At 38.9% G+C, this 20,064-nt stretch overlaps 1 protein-coding gene across 1 annotated transcript in view; it reads left to right on the top strand.

Moving 5' to 3' along the window:
* NUP210L (nucleoporin 210 like) overlaps positions 1-20,064 on the top strand; it is a 92,906-nt gene that overhangs the window by 14,995 nt on the left and 57,847 nt on the right. The window contains 3 exon segments of the mRNA XM_068994179.1: positions 2,265-2,333; positions 2,944-3,050; positions 3,706-3,846. Coding sequence (XP_068850280.1) covers positions 2,265-2,333; positions 2,944-3,050; positions 3,706-3,846 — 317 coding nt within the window.

A 20,064-nucleotide genomic window follows, 5' to 3' on the forward strand; every position in this document is an offset into this window, starting at 1 on the left:
CCAGGTGATAGCTGAAGCTGTTGTAGAGAACGGGAGAATATACAGAGTGAGAGGAGAAGAGGACCAAAGACATAACTGTGGACTGCCAGCTTCTAAGGTTCATTTGGAAGAGGAGGAACTTGAAGGATGCCCAGAAAGAATGTTTACTAGGAAATTAGGAGAGTAGGAAATAGTAGGAAGATCAGGAGAGAAAAATTTCATGGTAACCAAGTGAGGAATTTGCAATGAGAATGTTCTTCAGGTGAAATCAGCAGAAATAAAGGAAGTCTTGGATCACTTTTCCAATAAAACAGCTTGGCTTTAAAAAGAAGGAGGAAAACAAAGCAGAAGTTTGAAGAAGACAAAATTTTTTTAAGTTAAGAGAAACTTGAATATGTCTATAAGTTAAACAGAGAGATGGCAGAGATATGGATGAAAAGAAGGTCAGTTGATGGAGCTAGATTTCTGAGAAGTAAGATTTTGGAGGAGCAAGATAAAAATGAAATTCCAAACAGGGAAGGATTAGATAAAAGGTAGATGTCTTATTCTGATTATGGAGGGTTGAACTGGTTTAGAGACCTATTGAGATCTGTGCCCTCATCTGTAAAATGAAAGGAATGATATACTCCTGAATTTCCTTCTGCATGCGTGTTCAGTCACTCAGTTGTGTCCAACTCTTTTGTGACCCCGTGGACTGTGGCCCACCAGGCTCCTCTGTTCATGGAATCTCCCAGGCAAGAATACTGGAGTGGGTTGCCATTTCCTTCTCCAGGGGATCTTCCCAACCCAGGAATCTAGCCCAGGTCTCCTGCGTTGCAGGTAGACTCCTGCCCTGCAGTGGATTCTTTACCAACTGAGCTACGAGGGAATTTCCTTTTAGCTCTTACAGTTTATGAATGTAGTACATACTAAAACCAAACTTAGACTGACACAGTGTTTAAAAGATTTGCTTTAATGAATAGTAAAACCAAATGGTTTTTACTTGTGGCTCAGCTGGTAAAGAATCCTCCTGCAATGTGGGATACCTGGGTCGATCCCTGGGTTGGGAAGATCCCCTGGAGAAGGGAAAGGCTACCCACTCCAGTATTCTGGCCTGGAGAATTCCATGGACTGTGTAGTCCATGGGGTTGCCAAGAGTTGACACCACTGAGCAACTTTGACATTCACTAAAAAAGTAATTTTAATTAGCATATCAGTTGTATGTATATTAATAGTTCTTTTGAAGTACTTGGGCAGCTTTAAAAGTTTGATCCCTGAAATAGATTAAATATTTTGTTTTCATTGTCACTATAGATACTGTAGTGCCTAATTATAGCCTAGTGCATGACTGAATTAACAGCACTTCTAAATTAGTGTACTTAGAAATAATAAGAGTTTTCTGTCTAATCATTTCAGTAATACGTTTCTCAGAGCAGAAATAATTTCTTCTTAGCTTTTGGACACAGTATATTTCTGAGAAGGAATTACATTACTAATTAGATTGTGTAGGCATGCTAAGTTGCTTCAGTAGTGTCTGACTCTTTGTGACCCTGTGGACAAGAGCCCACCAGGCTCCTCTATCCATGGGATTCTCTAGGCAAGAATACTGGAGTGGGTTGCATGCCTCCCTCCAAGTGATCTTCCCAATCCAGAGATGGAACCTGCATACCTTAGATCTCCTCTCCTGCATTGGCAGGAGGGTTCTTTACCACTAGCACCACCTGAGAAGCCCCAGATTGTGTATAGGCTAACAGAATAAATAATGTGTCGTGTGATGTATGACAAAGAAGTATCTTTGGTGGGAGAGAAAACATTTTGATATTAAAGAATTGCCACAGATAATAGAAAATCAATTAGTGATTTTTAAAACTGTCTGTGGAGCCCAAGGCAAGTTACTGGGCTGGATGACAAGTCATGCCACTCCCACTCCATCCACCACTGTCCATTTCTTCAGCCAGAGCAATTCCACTTAGTCCTACTTTCCCTAATGGGCTCCTATGAAACACTTTTACAGGGGAAAAGGATTCTCCAGCTAAATGAATATTAAAAATGTGGAGCATGATCTTTTTTTCTCTCGTTTCATCTTCCTGATGTTTGAAATTCAAGAATACCTTATACCTGTGATTACTGAACCCTCATATTTTTCTCAGAATGTGTGCATTTAAGTTTTGCTTTCCAAGAGATAATGAAAGATAGAATTTTTACTTGCTTTTGTTTGTGGGCTTATTTATTTATTTATTTTGGTAGCTTATATTTTTCTTTTCACACAAATCTAGCTCATAAAATTTCCTTAAACCAAAATTAAGATGTCCATATGCGATCTGTGTCTGGACTCCCAAATTGCACCATATATGTTGTAGAGCCTGGATTTTTAGGTATTTTTAGATAATGATTTTCATAAAGCCAAATAACTTAAAGTATGCCACTGAAATGAGTGCATTAAAGACTAGAGTGCTTCATTTTGAGACTTAACTAATTTCAAATTCAACCTTACTTTGACATGTTTTCTCACATTGTTCTAGTTAAATGCTATTTGCAAGAGTAAAGCATCTTGAAATAGATTGTGAAAAGGTATGAAACTCCATGTAATACAAGGTTGGACTAGGAAAAGAGACTTCATACAAAGAAAGAAGAAACCTATGTCCTTAAGCCACATGAAGCAATTTTTTCCTGTGAAAGCAGCTGAAGTCTTGCCTGACATATCAGAAATGAGCAAAATTGTGGGTTTGGGGTGGATGATATTTGTATACAGATGTAAACAAGAATGCTTCTTTTATACCTAAGATGAACTAAGTTAAACTAGGATCTTTGGAACCCCAAATTATTATACAGTTTTATAGAGGGAACTAAAGAATCTACTTTGGAAACCATCTCCATCTATTAGTGACTTTAGCTCTTTAAATGGCTTTTTAAAGTTTGTATTTATAAAATTCGTTATAGAAAAATGGCCTCTTCTGATATTTTTCTTTATTGATTTGTGTACAGGTTTCACAGTCCAACCTGGAGACCGATGGAGTCTAGAGGTGGGACAGGTCTATGTTATTACAGTAGAAGTATTTGATAAAAGCAGCACAAAGGTCTATATTTCAGACGTGAGTCTATCTTTTGAATTTTTCTAGCCCCCTTAAGGGTAACGCCTTCAGTGGGCAGTCTTTTTGCTAGGAAGACTTTTTTTTTTGCTTCCAGATTTTGCCTTCAGAAAATGCAAGTTACTACTTTATCATTATTATTATTAGTAGTTCTATCCTTGAGGAATACTAAATCAGAAGTAAAAGATACAACTTGGTTAGATTTATAGGAAAGAGATGAGGTTGGCACCAAGGGTAACACTTTGGATGGGATCCTCATTCTAAAACTTCATTTCAGAGAAATTACCAGAGTTTTATAGTGTGATCATTAGATGTAAAATGTTGTAGTCATTCTCCAGCATCCATTCCCCACCCTACCCCCAACTGTCAATTTCTGGAATGGCACAAATCACACTAAAATTGACATAAGCTTTGATGCTTACTGTTTCTAATTGCTTATCATTAATAGATCTTTCAAAAACTAGTACTATTTTAAAATGACATCTTTCCAACTTAGAATTTGATGCGGGAGAGCAAAGATTTTTATTTTTACTTCTTTAAGCCCCAGAATGCATAGTCACACTTTTTTTTTTTTTAATGCTTTGAGTTTAAAATAGCATTAGGGGAAAAAAAAAAACACATCTCTTCATATTTGTGCTACTTCTGGGCTGATTTTCAGAATCTCAAGATTATGTACCAGTTCCTGAGGGAGTACTTTGAAGAGCAGCTAACTACTGTGAATGGATCTTACCATGTTGTAAAAGCTCTGAAAGATGGTGTGGTCGTGATAAATGCATCTCTGACTTCCATTGTTTACCAGGTAGGAATTAAAAGGACATTTTTTGAATCCTGAGAATACTGACAAGATTTGCTTGATTTGTTGATGTGCTCGCACATATATAGCATATCTCACCATTATCTTTCACAAGATAAACTGACAAGCAGTACACTTAGTAGTTTATACTGCAAATTTTCCATTTCAGTCTCTGTTATTGCACGTGTCTGCATTTGTGGTCATTTTGTGTACGTGTCATTTGAAGTTCCTTTAAAGACTATTCCATATGCATGTTTCCTTGAGTCATCAGATCCACATAAGAGTATTTTGTACTAAAAATACATAGGGTTAATATGCCAATTGTTTAACCATGCCACCAACTTTGCACTTTTAGCAGTTTTTTACTTTGTAAATGGCATAACTGAGTATCTTCAGACAATTTTTATTCCTTTTGGTTAATTTTTATATGGTGTAATACCAGAAATGGAGTTACTGGGTGAAAGGATAAGGAATTTATCTGTTTCTAGCACCTCTAAGGAGAAGGCAATGGCAACCCACTCCAGTACTCTTGCCTGGAAAATGCCATGGACAGAGGAACCTGGTAGGCTTCAGTCCATGAGGTAGCAAAGAGTCAGACACGACTGGGTGACTTCACTTTCACTTTTCACTTTCATGCATTGGAGAAGGAAATGGCAACCCACTCCAGTGTTCTTGCCTGGAGAATCCCAGGGACAGCAGAGCCTGGTGGGCTGCCGTCTATGGGGTTGCACAGAGTCGGACACGATTGAAGTGACTTAGCAATGCCTCTAAAAACGTGCAGATATCCATCCGACTTTTAACAGTCTGTCAGATTTGTTTCCCTCTGTAAACCTACTTTTTCTCCAGTGATCCTTCCCCAGCTGTTTGAGGCAAAATCCCAAGAGTCACCCTTGACTCTACCTTCTCCCTCACCTCCTTCGTTCAGTACATCATTGAATGCTATGTCAATTCTTCTAAAAATCTCTCAAATCCATTTCTTACTAGGTGAAGGAGACACTGCTGTCTTTCACCTAGACTTTCACAGTAGCTTCTAAACTGATACTCCTACCTTCAATATTGTCTGTGGCTAGAATGATATTACAAAAACTGTAAAAATTATTATGTATTTACTGTTTAAATTCCTTTCGTGACTTCCCACTGATTTTAAGGTAAAGTTTAAACTTTGCGGTTCATAGGATTCTCATCTCAATGGCTTCTCTTGTTGCAGAGCACCAGATCTAAGTGCATGGGCTTCAGTAGTTGAAGCATGTGGGCTCAGTAGTTGTGGCACACAGGATTAGTTGCTCCACAGCAACTAAGTGGAATCTTCCTGATCCAGAGATCAAACCTGAGTCACCTGCATTGACAGGTGGACTCTTAATCACTGGACCACCAGTTGTTGTTGAATTGCTAAGTTATGTCCAACTCTGTGACCCCATGGACTGCAGCATGCCAGGCTTCCCTGGCCTTCACTATCTCCTGGAATTTGCTCAGATTCATATCCATTTAGTTGATGATGCTATCTAACCATCTCATCCTCTACCATCCTCTTCTCTTTTTACTTTCAATCTTTCTCAGCATCAAAGTCTCTTCCAATGAGTCAGCTCTTCACATCAGATGGACAAAGTATTGGAACTTCAGCTTCAGCATCAGTCCTTCCAATGAATATGCAGGGTTGATTTCCTTTAGGACTGACTGATTTGATCTCCTTGCAGTCCAAGGGACTCTCAAGAGTCTTCTCTAGCACCACAATTAGAAAGCATCAGTTCTTCAGCACTCAGCATTCTTTATGATCCAACTATCACATCTGTACATGACTACTAGAAAAACCATGACTTTGACTATAGGAACCTTTGTCAGTAAAGTGATGTCTCTGCTTTTTAATACACTGTTTAGGTTTGTAAAGCTTTCCTTTAAAGGAGCAAGTGTCTTTTAATTTTGTGGCTACAGTCACCCTCTGCAGTGATTTTGGAGCCCAAGAAAAGGAAATCTGTCACTGCTTCCACTTTTTCCCCTTCTATTTGCCATGAAGTGATGGGACCAGATGCCATGATCTTTTTTTGGATGTTGAGTTTTAAGTCAGCTTTTTCACTCTCCTCTTTCACCCTCATCAAGAAACTTTTTAGTTCCTCTTCATTTTCTGCCATTAGAGTGGTATCATCTGCGTATCTGAGGTTATTGATACTTCTCCCAGCAAGCTTGATTCCAGCTTGTGATTAATCCAGCCCAGCATTACATGTGATGTAATCTGCATATAAGTTAAATAAACAAGATGACAATATACAGCCTTGTTGTATTCCTTTCTCTATTTTGAACCAGTCTGTAGTTCATGTCCAGTTCTAACTGTTGCTTCTTGACCTGTATACAGGTTTCTCAGGAGACAGGTGAGGTGGTCTGATATTCCCATCTCATGGAGAATTTTCCACATAGTCAAAGGCTTTCACATAGTCAATGAAGCAGATATTTTTCTGGAATTGTCTTGCTTTCTCTGTGATTCAGCAAATGTTGGCAATTTAATCTTTGATTCCTCTGCCTTTTCTAAACCCAACTTGTACATCTGGAAGTTCTCAGTTCATGTACTGGTAAAGCCTAGCTTGAAGGATTTTAAGGATAACCTACTAGTATGCGAAATGAGTGCAGTTGTTCAATAGTTTGAACAATCTTTGGCATTGCCCTTCTTTGGGATTGGAAGGAAAACTGACCTATTCCAGTCCTGTGGCCACTGCTGAGTTTTCCAAATTTGCTGGCATATTGAGTGCAGCACTTTCACACATCATCTTTTAGGATTTGAAATAGCTCAGCTGGAATTCCATCCCCTCCACTATCTTTGTTTGTAGTAATGCTTCCTAAGGCCCACTTCACACTTTGGGATGTCTGGCTCGAAGTAAGAGATCACACCATTGTGGTTATCCCAGTCATTAAGACCTTTTTTGTATAGTTCTTCTGTGTATTCTTGCCACCTCTTCTTAATCTCTTCTGCCTCTGTTAGGTTTCTACCATCTCTGCTGTTTATTGTGCCATCCTTGCATGAAATAGTCTCTTGATACCTCCAATTTTCTTGAAGAGACCTCTAGTCTTTCCCATTCTATTGTTTCCCTTTACTTGTTTGCATTGTTCATTTAAGGAGGTCTTCTTATCTCTCCTTGCTATTCTCTGGAACACTCCATTCAGTTGGGTGTATCTTTCCCTTTCTCCTCTGCTTTTTGCTTCTCTTCTTTCCTCAGCTATTTGTAAAGCCTCCTCAGACATTGTCTTCTTGCATTTTTTTTTCCTTTGGAATGGTTTTGGTCACTGCCTCCTGTACAAATGTTATGAACATCTGTTCATAGTTTTTCAGGTCAAACTTGCCAGGTATCTCTTGACTTTCTACTTTTGCATTCCAGTCCCCTATGATTGAGAGGGCAATTTTTTTGGTGTTAGTTCTAGAAAGTCCTGTAGATCTTCAGAGAACCAGTTAACTTCAACTTCTTTGGCATCAGTGGTTGGGGTGTAGACTTAGATTACTGTGATGATGAATGATTTGCCTTGGAAATGAACTAAGATCACTCTATCATTTTTACGTTTGCGTCCAAGTACTGCATTTTGGACTCTTTCATTGACTATGAGGGCTGCTCCATTTCTTCTAAGGGATTGTTGCCCGCAGTAGTAGCTATAATGGTCATCTGGTTTAAATTCACTCATTCCCATTTTAGTTCACTGATTCTTAAGATGCTGATGTTCACTCTTGCCATCTCCTACTTGATCATGTCCAATTTACCTTGATTCATGGACTTAACATTCCAGGTTCCTATGCAATATTGTTCTTCACAGCATCAGATTTACTTTCACCACCAGATACATCCACAAGTGAGCGTCATTTCTGCTTTGGCCCAGTTACTTCATTCTTTCCAGAGCTGTTAGAAATTGCCCTCAGCTTTTCTCCAGTAGCACATTGGACACCTTCTGACCTGGGGCTGGGGGCTCATTGTCTGGTGCCATATCTTTTGCCTTTTTATACTATTCATGGGGTTCTCGTGGCAAGAATACTGGAGTGGTTTGCTATTCCCTCCTCCAGTGGACCACATTTTGTCAGAAGTCTTCACCAAAACCCGCTCGTCTTGGATGGCCCTACGTGGCATGGCTCATGACTTCACTGAGTTATGCAAGCCCCTTTGCCATGACAAGGCTATGATCCATGAAGGGGTGGACCACCAGGGAAGTCCCTTAACTTCTTAACTCCTTAACCCAGGTCTCGCACATTGCAGGCAGACTCTTTACCAACTGAGCCATCACAGAAGCCTTCTTACCACAGTTTTATAGAAGCCTCTGTGACAGAGATCACAATCTGGTGGCCTGCAGACTATCTTGATTTGTAATCTTGTTTTTTATTTAGGTGTGTAAGTTTCCTTTTGATTGGGAAATTTAAAATAAAATCTGGAAGTTTAAAATAAAACTACTTCCCTGGTGGTTCAGTGGTTAAGAATCCACCTGCCAGTGCAAGGGACACGGGTTTGATCCCTGGTCTGGGAAGATCCCACATGTTGTGGAGCAACTAAGCCTGTGCTCCACACCTGCTGAGCCCATGAGCTGTAAGTACTGAAGCCTGAATTCTCTAGAGCCCATGCTCCACAACAAGAGAAGCCATTGCAATGAGAAACCCACACACTGCAGTGAAGAGTAGCTCCTGCCAGTTGCAACTAGAGAAAGATTGTGCACAGTAGTGAAGACCCAGCACTGCCAAAAATAAATAATTTTTTTAAAAGAAAGAAAAAATGCCCTTAAGATCAATCCAAATTGTTGAGTGTATCACTATATCATTTTAAGAATTACTGAATAAAAATAATTGGTGAATAATATCCCATTGTATAGATGTACTGGATTTTAACTATTCACCTACTAAGGGTGATTTGGGTTGTTTCTATTATTTGGCAATTATAAATAAAGCTGCTGTAAAGATTCTTGTGGGCTTCCCAGGTGGCTCAGTGGTAAAGAATCTGCCTGCAGTGCAAGAGATGAGGGTTCAATCTCTGGGTTGAGAAGGTCCCCTGGAGAAGGAAATGGCATTCCACTACAGTATTCTTGCCTGGAAAATCCCATGGACAGAGGAGCCTGGAGGGCTATAATCCATGAGATCACAAAAGAGACACAACTTAGCAACTAAAACAACAACATTGTTGTATAGATTTCACTGTGAATATGTTTTTATGTCTCTGGGATAAAATGCTTAAGAGTGGAGACTTCCCTGTGGTACAGTGGAGAAGAATCTGCCTGCCAGTGCAGGGAACACGGGTTCAACCCCTGGTCTAGGAAGATTCCATATGCTGCAGAGCAACTATGCCCGTGTGCCACAACTACTGAGCCCATGCTCTAGAGCTCACAACCTGCAAATCCTGAAGCCCACAAGCCTAAAGCCTGTGCTCCAAAACAAAAGAAGCCACTGCAAGGAGAAGTCTGCACACGACAATTAGAAAGCTCCTGCTCACCCCAACTAGAGAAAGCCTACATGCAGCAATGAAGATCCAGCACAGCCAAAAAAAAATAAAATTAATTAATAAAGAAAAAATGCTTGAGTGTAATTCTTGGGTCATATAGTAGCTACATGTTAAGTTTTATAAGAAATTGACAAACTATTTTTCTAAAATGGCTGTATTATTTTATTTTATATCCCCACCAATGATCTATGAGATACCATTAATAATTTTTAATATTTCTTCTTTTTACTCATAGTCATTTCAAGTTCTCTATTTCAGTTCAGTTCAATTCAGTGGCTCAGTCGTGTCCGACTCTGCAACCCCGTGGACTGCAGCACACCAGGCTTCCCTGTCTATCAGCAATTCCCTGAGCTTACTCAAACTCATGCCTGTTTAGTCAGTGATGCCATCCAACCATCTCATCCACTGTTGTCCCCTTCTACTCCCGCCTGCAATCATTCCCCACATCAGGGTCTTTTCCACTGAGTTAGTTCTTTGCAACAGGTGGCCAAAGTATTGGAGTTTCAGCTTCATCAGTCCTTCCAATGAATATTCAGGACTGATTTCCTTTAGGATGGACTGCTTGGATCTCCTTGCTTTCCAAGGGATTCTTAAGAGTCTTCTCCCACACCACAGTTAAAAGCATCAATTCTTCAGTGCTCTGCTTTCTTTATAGTCCAACTCTCACATCCATACATGACTACTGGAAAAACCATAGCCTTGATGGACCTTTGTTAGCAAAGTAATGTCTCTGCTTTTTAATATGCTATCTAGGTTGGTCATAACTTTTCTTCCAAGGAGCAAGAGTCTTTTAATTTCATGGCCGCAGTCACCATCTGCAGTCATTTTGGAGGTCAAAAATATAAAGTCTCTCACTGTTTCCACTGCTTCCCCATCTATTTCCCATGAAGTGATGGGACCAGATGCCATGATCTTCATTTTCTGAATGTTGAGTTTTAAGCCAAGTTTTTCACTCTCCTCTTTCACTTTCATCAAGGAGCTTTTTAGTTCCTCTTCAACTTTCTGCCATAAGAGTGGTGTCATCTGCATATGTGAGGTTATTGATATTTCTCCCGGCAATCTTGATTCCAGTTTGTGCTTCATCCAGCCCAGCGTTTCTCATGATGTACTCTGCATATAAGTTAAATAAGCAGGGTGACAATATACAGCCTTGACGTACTCCTTTGTTCCATGTCCAGTTCTAACTGTTGCTTCCTGACCTGCATACAGATTTCTCAAGAGGCAGGTCAGGTGGTCTGGTATTCCCACCTCTTTAAGAATTTTCCAGAGTTTGTTGTGGTCACACAATCAAAGGCTTTGACATAGTCAATAAAGCAGAAATAGATGTTTTTCTGGAACTCTCTTGCTCTTTCAATGATCCAATAGATGGCAATTTGATCTCTGGTTCCTCTGCCTTTTCTAAATCCAGCTTGAACATCAGCAAGTTCATGGTTCACGTACTGCTGAAGCCTGACTTGGAGAATTTTGAGCATTATTTTACTAGTGTGTGAGATGAGTGCAATTGTGCAGTAGTTTGAGCATTCTTTGGCATTGCCTTTCTTTGGGACTGGAATGAAAACTGACCTTTTCCAGTCCTGTGGCCACTGCCGAGTTTTCCAAATCTGCTGATATATTGAGTGCAGCACTTTCACAGCATCATCTTTTAGGATTTGAAATAGCTCAACTGGAATTCCATCACCTCCACTAGTTTTGTTTGTAGTGATGCTTCCTAAGTTCCACTTGACTTTGCATTCCAGAATTCTGGCTCTAGATGAGTGATCACACCATTGTGATTATCTGGATCGTGAAGATCTTTTTCGTACAGTTCTTTCGTGTATTCTTGCCACCTCTTCTTAATATCTTCTGTTTCTGTTAAGTCCATACCATTTCTGTCCTTTATTGTGCCCATCTTTGCATGAAATGTTCCCTTGGTATCTCAGATTTTCTTGAAGAGATCTCTAGTCTTTCCCATTCTGATGTTTTCCTCTATTTCTTTGCACTGATCACTGAAGAAGGCTTTCTTATCTCTCCTTGCTATTCTTTGGAACTCTGCATTCAAATGGGTATATCTTTCCTTTCCTCCTTTGCCTTTCACTTCTCTTCTTTTTCACAGCTGTTTGTAAGGCCTCCTCAGACAACCATTTTGCCTTCTTGCATTTCTTTTTCTTGGGGGTAGTCTTGATTACTGCCTCCTGTACAATATCACAAACCTCTGTCCATAGTTCATCAGGCATTCTGTCTATCAGATCTAATCCCTTGAATCGGTTTTTCACTTCCACTGTATAATTGTAAGGGATTTGATTCAAGTTATACTGAATGGTCTAGCGGTTTTCCCTACTTTCTGTAATTTAAGTCTGAATTTGGCAGTAAGGAGTTCATGATCTGAGCCACAGTCAGCTCCCGGTCTTGTTTTTGCTGACTGTATAGCACTTCTTCATTTTTGGCTGCAAAGAATATAATCAGTCTAATTTTGTTATTGACCATCTGGTGATCAAGTTCTCTATTTAGTTATTATATAATTTTTTGGCAGGGGAGGGGGGCTGCACCACATGGCTTGTGGGATCTTAGTTCTGTGACTTGGTATCAAATCCATGTTCCCTGCAGTGGAAGCATGGAATCTTAACTGCTGGGCCACCAGGGACGTCTTAGTACCATATTGTTTTGTTTACTGTAGTTTTGTAGTATAGTCTGACAACAGGGAGTGTGATACCTCTAGCTTTGTTCTTTATTCTCAACATACGTTGGTTATTAGGGGTAGTTTGTGGTTTCAAATAAATTTTAGGATTGTTTATTCTAGTCTCTTGGAAAATATAGTGGGTGTTTTGATAGGGATTGCATTAAAACTATACATTGCTTTTGGTAGTATTGACATTTTAATAATATTAATTGTTCCAATCCATGAACCTGGGATATCTTTCCATTTCTTTGTATCACCTTCAGTTGTTTTCACCAGTGTTATGGTATTTTCAGAGTATAAGTTTTTCACCTCTTTGGAGTTGTTTATTTTATTCTTTTTGATGCAGTTGTAAATGGGGTTGTTTTCTTGTTTTCTCTCTCTGATAGTTCATTATTAGTGTATAGAAAAGCAACAAATTTCTGTATATAAATCTTGTATCCTGCAACTTGACTAAATGCATTTAATAGATCTAATAGTGTTTTTTTTTTTCTAATAGTGTTTTGATGGGGACTTTGGGTTTTGTATTGTGCCAGCGCTGTTTGTCAAAGAGACTCATCCCACTTATTGTATGCTCTTGGCATCCTTGTCAAATCCAGTTAACTAGAGATGTCACCTTATTTCTGTACTCTCAGTTTTATTCCATTGGACTCTGTGTCTGTCCTTTTGCAGTACCACACTGCTTTGATCACTGTAGCTTTGAATTGTATTTTTAAATGGGAAATGTAAAGTCTTCTAACTGTTCTTTTTCAAGATTGTTTTGGCCATTCAAGATCTCTTAGAATTCCATATCAATTTTAGGATGGGCTTTTCCATTTTTTCCAAAAAGGCCCTTGGGATTTTGATAGCAATTACGTTGAATTAGTAAATCACTTTGGAGATTGTTGTCATCTTAACAATGTTCAGTTCAGTTCAGTTCAGTCGCTCAGTTTTGTCCAACTCTTTGCGACCCCATGAATCACAGCACACCGGGCCTCCCTGTCCATCACCAACTCCTGGAGTTCACTCAAACTCACATCCATCGAGTCGGTGATGCCATCCAGCCATCTCATCCTCTGTCGTCCCCTTCTCCTCCTCCTGCCCCCAATCCCTCCCAGCATCAGAGTCTTTTCCAATGAGTCAGCTCTTCGCATGAGGTGGCCAAAGAACTGGAGCTTCAGCTTTACCATCATTCCTTCCAAAGAAATCCCAGGGCTAATCTCCTTTAGAATGGACTGGTTGGATTTCCTTGCAGTCCAAGGGACTCTCAAGAGTCTTCTCCAACACCACAGTTCAAAAGCATCAATTTTTGGGCACTCAGCTTTCTTCACAGTCCAACTCTCACATCCATACATGACCACTGGAAAAACCATAGCCTTGACTAGATGGACCTTTGTTGGCAAAGTAATGTCTCTGCTTTTGAATATGCTATCTAGGTTGGTCATAACTTTCCTTCCAAGGAGTAAGTGTCTTTTAATTTCATGGCTGCAATCACCATCTGCAGTGATTTTGGAGCCCAAAAAAATAAAGTCTGACACTGTTTCCACTGTTTCCCCATCTATTTCCCATGAAGTGATGGGACCGGATGCCATGATCTTCGTTTTCTGAATGTTGAGCTTTAAGCCAACTTTTTCACTCTCCTCTTTCACTTTCATCAAGAGGCTTTTTAGTTCCTCTTCACTTTCTGCCATAAGGGTGGTGTCATCTGCATATCTGAGGTGATTGATATTTCTCCCGGCAATCTTGATTCCAGCTTGTGCTTCTTCCAGCCCAGCGTTTCTCATGATGTATCCTGCATGTAAGTTAAATAAGCAGGGTGACAATATACAGCCTTGATGTACACCTTTTCCTATTTGGAACCAATCTGTTGTTCCATGTCCAGTTCTAACTGTTGCTTCCTGATCTGCATATAGGTTTCTCAAGAGGCAGGTCAGGTGGTCTGGTATTCCCATCTCTTTCAGAATTTTACACAGTTTATTGTGATCTACACAATCAAAGGCTTTGGCATAGTCAAGAAAGCAGAAATAGATGTTTTTCTGGAACTCTCTTGCCTTTTTGATGATCCAGCAGATGTTGGCAATTTGATCTCTGGTTCCTCTGCCTTTTCTAAAACCATCTTGAACATCTGGAAGTTCACGGTTCATGTACTGCTGAAGCCTGGCTTGGAGAATTTTGAGAATTACTTTACTAGCGTGTGAGATGAGTGCAATTGTGCAGTAGTTTGAGCATTCTTTGGCATTGCCTTTCTTTGGGACTGGAATGAAAACTCACCTTTTCCAGTCCTGTGGCCACTGCTGAGTTTTCCAAATTTGCTGGCATATTGAGTGCAGCACTTTCACAGCATCATCTTTTAGGATTTGAAATAGCTCAACTGGAATTCCATCACCTCCACTAGCTTTGTTCATAGTGATGCTTTCCTAGGCCCACTTGACTTTACATTCCAGGATGTCTGGCTCTAGGTAAGTGATCATACCATTGTGGTTATCTTGGTCATGAAGATCTGTTTTGTACAGTTCTTCTGTGTATTCTTGCCACCTCTTCTTAATATCTTCTGCTTCTGTTAGGTCCATACCATTTCTGTCCTTTATCGAGCCCATCTTTGCAATGTTAGGTCTTCCAATTCATGAACATGGGATGTTTTTCCATTTATTCAGGCTGTCTTTAATTTATTCAAGCAATATTTTGTAGTTTTCAATGTAGAACTACTGCACCTCCAAGGTTGAGTTTATTTTGAGTAGTTTATTCTTTTTTGATACTATTGTAATGAATTTTTTCCCTTTATCTTTCTAGTTTGTTTATTGAAAATGTATATAAGTACAACTGATATTTGTATGTGGATCTGGTATGCTGCAAATTTGCTGAATTATTTTATTGGCTCTAGTAGTTCTTCTGGATTTTACAGGATATTTCATATATAATATATCCAAGAGTTGGTGATGGACAGGGAGGCCTGGCATGCTGCAGTCCATGGGGTTGCAAGGAGTAAGACATGACTGAGCGACTGAACTGAACTGAACCTGTGAATAATGCTAATTTTGTCCTCCATTTCCCATTTTGGTACCTTTTATTTCATTTTCTTGCCTAATTTCTCTGGCTAGAACTTATAGTACAATATTGAATAGAAGTGGCAATAGTGGGCCTCCTTATCTTGTTTTTGATCTTAGAGCAAAAACTTTCATTCTTTCACCACTGAGTAAGATGTTTGCTGTGGAGTTTCCATATGTGGCCCTTATCATATTGAAGACGGTTTTTTTTACCCCTAATTGTTGACTGTTTTTACTGTGAAAAGGCTTTGGATTTTTCTCAAATATTTTTAAGCATTTTTTTCTTTCATTCTACTAATATGTATATTACAGTAACTGACATATATATTGTACTGCCTTTGAATTACTAGAAAATTCCCACTTGATCATGGTGTATAATCCTATTAATATGCTGCTGGATTTGGTTTGCCAGTGTTCTCTTAAGGAGTTTTGTATTTATATTCGACCATGGGGTCACTAAGAGTCGGACACGACTGAGCGACCTCACTGTCACTTTTCACTTTCATGCATTGGAGAAGGAAATGGCAACCCACTCCAGGGTTTTTGCCTTGAGAATCCCAGGGACAGGGGAGCCTGGTGGGCTTCTGTCTATGGGGTCGCACAGAGTCGGACACAACTGAGGTGACTTAGCAGCAGCAGCAGCATGGAGGGACAGGTTCTTGGAGTTTCTTGCTTTGCCGCTGTTGTAGACATCTCCTCCCTGCTGATATTTTTTATTAGGATTTATGAACATGACACTTTTCCCACTTATTTAGGACTTTGAATTTTTCTTTCACCAATATCTTATAGTTTTCATCATACAGGTCTTGAAGATATTTTATTACCTTTGTACTTATTTTATGTTTTAAGCCATATATATATATATTTAAATTTTCTCCTTCTAATTCATCATGCTAGTATATATAAATACAGTGGGTTTTTAAAAATCATTTTAAAAATGTATTGATTTTTGGCTGTGCTGAGCCTTTGTTGCTGCGGGGGCTTTTCTGTAGTTGTAGCGAGTGGGGGGCTACTTTTCATTGAATTGCGCAGGCTTCTTATTGCAGTGGCTTCTTTTGTTGTGGAGCACAGGCTCCAGGGCAGTGAGCTTCAGTAATTGTGGCACATGGGCTCAACAGTTGCAGTTCCCGGGCTCTAGACCACAGGCTCAATAGCTGTGGCCAACGGGTTAGGTTGCTCCCCGGCATGTGGGATCTTCCTGGATCAGGGATCGAACTGGAGTCTCCTGCATTGGTGGGCAGATTCTTTACTGCTGAGCCACCAGGAAAGCCCATAAATACAGTGGTTTTTGTATGTTACCTTGAATCTTGAAAGCTTGCTGAGTTGACTTTTCTATTACTTCTTGTAGATTCCTTAGGAAGTGCTACATATATAATTAGGTTATATGTGAATAAAGAGTTAACTCTTTTCATTATAATAAATGTGCCTTTTCTTTCTCTTGCCTCATTGCACTGACTAGGACCTCTACTACAATATTGAATAGAAGTGTAAAGTGGATATATTTGCCTTATTTCTGACCTTAAAGTGGAAAATATTCACCCTTTCACCATTCAGTATGATGTTGATTATAGATTTTGTGTAGATGCTCGTCCTTAGGTTGAACAAGTTCCTTTTTTTTCCTAGTTTATTGAGAATTTTCATCATGAATTGGTGCTGCATTTTATCAATGCTCTTCTACATCTATTGATAAAATGAATATAGTTTTTCTTTTTTAGTCTTTTAAATATGATGAATTAGTCACATTGATTGATTTTCTAGTATTAAACAAATATTTTTTTTTTCTAGTATTAAACAAATCTTGCATTCTCAGGATAAACTTCACTTGATTATGATTTGTTATCTTCACACATTGCAGGATTTAATTTGCTAAAATTCTGTTAATGACTTTTGTATGTATGTTTTTGAGGGCCTATAACTTTTTTTTCCTTCTTTGGTTTTAGTTGTAATGTCTTTGTCAGGTTTTGATGTGAGGATAATATTGGCTTTATAAAATGAGCTGGAAAGTATTCTTTTCTATTTTCTGGAAGAGTTCTGTAGAACTAGTGTTACTTCTTCCTCAAATATTTGGTAGAATTCACACTGAAACTATTTGAGCTTGGAACTTTTTAAAATGGTAAGTCTTTTATTATTATGGTGCTAAAATACACATAACATAAATTTTACAATTTTAACCATTTTTAAGCATACAGTTCAGTGACATTAAGTATATTAATGGTGTGTACCAATACCACCATCTATCTTTAGAACTTTATAATCTTTCTAGACTGATTCTCTCTTCCCTTAAAAAATACCCACCCCTGTTCCTCCTATCTTCTATTCCCTGGTAACTACATTCTGTTTCCTGTCTCTGTTAATTTGATTAATCTAGTTATGTCACATAAATGGCATCATACAAGGAATTCCCTGGCAGTCCACTGGTTATTACTCCATGCCTTCACTGCTGAGCATGTGGGTTCAATCTCTGGTCAGGGAACTAAGATCCCACAAGCCTTGTGGCATGGCCAAAAAAAAAGTGGAATCATATATTTGTCCTTTGTGTTTTTTTTACTTATTTCACTTAGCATGTCTTTAGGGTTAATCCATGTTGTACCCTGACATAATTTCATTTCTTTTTAAGGCTGAATAATATTCTATTGAATGGATATACTGCATTTTGTTTGGTATTTATCCACTGACAGACACTTGGGTTGTTTCTGCCTTTTGTCTATTGTAAATAATGCTGCTGTGAACATGAGTATACAAATACTTTGTCAAATCTTTACTTTCAGTTCTTTTATGTATATACCCAAAATTTGAATTGCTGGAGTATATGGCAATTCTATGTTTAACTTTTTGAGGAACTGTCATACTGTTTTCCACAGTGACTGTCATTTTACATTCCAGCAGCAATGCACAAGGATTCTGATATCTCCACATCCTAATCAACACTTATTATTTTCTATTTTTGATAACTGCCATTCTAATGGGTATGAAGTGCTATCTCACTGTGATTTTAGTTTCCATTCCTCTAACAATTGGTATATGAGAGGTTTTAAAACTATGAATTCAATTTTTTAAATGTATATACAGCTATTCAGGTTATTTACTTCTTCTTTTATTTATTTTTGGCTGTTCTGGGTTTTCCTGGCTACATGTGGGCTTTCTCTAGTTGCAGAGAGAGGGGGATACTCTTGCTCGTGGCATGCAGGTTTCTCACTGTGGTGGCTTCTCTTATTACAGAGCACAGGCTCCAACTGCACAGGCTGCTATAGTTGTAGTGCATGGGCTGATTAGGTGTGACTTGAGGGTACAGAGTGCTGGCTCACTAGTTATGACACACAGGCTTAGTTGCCACATAGCGTGCAGGATCTTTCCAGAGCAGGGATTGAACTCATGTCCCCTGCATTGGCAGGTGTGTTCTCAACCACTGTACCATCAGGGAAGCCCCTATTTATTTCTTCTTGAGTGAAACTTGGTAATTTGTATGTGAAGAAACTTGTGTTTAGTCTAAATTGTTGAATTTATCACGTTAAGTTGTTGCCAAAATTGCCTTATTAATTTGTATCTGTAGTATCTGTAGTGATGTTGTCTCTTTCATTCCAGATATTGGTGTGTATGTGTATGTGTGCAGTAAGTTGCTTCAGTTGTGTCTAACTCTTCATGACTCTATGAACTGTAGCCCGCCAGGTTTCTCTGTCCGTGGGATTCTCCAGGCAAGAATATTGGAGTGGGTTGTCATTTCCTTCTCCATGGGATCTTCCCAAGCCAGGAATCAAACCAGTGTCTCATATCTCCTGCATTGACAGGTTCTTTACCACTCACGCCACCTGGAAAGCCCCCCAGATATCGATCATTTGTGTTTCTATTGTTTCAATTCTTTACCTGTTTTTTCTTTTATTGATTCATGCGTTTTTCTTTGTTATTCTATTTCTTCTCCTTACTTTGGATCAAATTTGCTTTTCTTTTTTAAGTTCCTTATTATTGAAGAATCTTATGGTAGATCACTGGTTTTACATCTCTTTTCTAATATAAGCACGTCTACTACACTCTATTGGTCATTGAAACCATTCTTAATACAACGAAGAGGGAACTACACAAGGGTGTGAATACCACAGGGTGGGATCTGTGGAGGCCATCTTGGAGTCTGGGTTCTCCAAGTTGATTCTTACTTCTCTATTATTAGTTTTAATGTCATTACTGATCCTGTTTCTTGTGATAAAATGTGAGCACTAATAGTCTATGGTGTGCAATAGCAAAACAGCTACTTAGAAGTATTACCTGTAGACACTACAGTTAAATGCATATAGAAGACAAGCCTTTTGGTAACCAGGTAGTTGCTGCCATAAAACATGTTAGTGAAAGTCTTGGATATAATAGGGTTTATTGATTGTTGTTTCTAAGTATGCTGGACAATGTTGGGAAAGAAAATGGTTAGATCAGGACTTTGAATTCTCAAGTCAAGATCCACCTAAGGAATCTATTAGGTTGATGAAAAGGTGATTTTGGTTTTATACCGTGAATTTTAAATCATTATAACTAGGCTTAAACACATCTTTATTAATCAAAATAGGGACCGTTTTAATCAATATATTTTTTGCCAACAATAAATAAGTTTGTTTATTCATAAGTAGCATACAGTAGTGTAAAAAAGCAAGTAGCATAAAAATCCATGCTTTGGGATTTGATGAACTCTTGGAAAGCATTTTCTGCCTCCTGCTGGTTGTGGGAATGTTTTCCATGCAAAAAGTTGTCGAATGGGGAACACATGTACACCCATGGCTGATTCATGTCAATGTATGGCAAAACCCACTACAATATTGTAAAGTAATTAGCCTCCAATTAAAATAAATTAATTAATTAAAAAAAGTTGTCAAGATGCTTGAAGAAGTAGTAGTCAGTTGGCGAGAGTCTGGTGAATATGGTGGATGAGGCAAAACTTCGTAGTCCAGTTCATTTGGCTTTTGAAGCGTTGGTTGTGTGACATGCAGTCAGGAGTTGTTATGGAGAAGTATTGGGTTCATTCCATTGACCAATGTCGGCTGCAGACATTGCAGTTTTTGGTGCATCTCATCAATCAGCTGAGCATACTTCTCAGATGTAATGGTTTTGCTGGGATTCA

This window comes from Capricornis sumatraensis, chromosome 2 (genome assembly GCF_032405125.1).
Source record: "Capricornis sumatraensis isolate serow.1 chromosome 2, serow.2, whole genome shotgun sequence".
NCBI classification, from domain to species: Eukaryota; Metazoa; Chordata; class Mammalia; order Artiodactyla; family Bovidae; genus Capricornis; species Capricornis sumatraensis.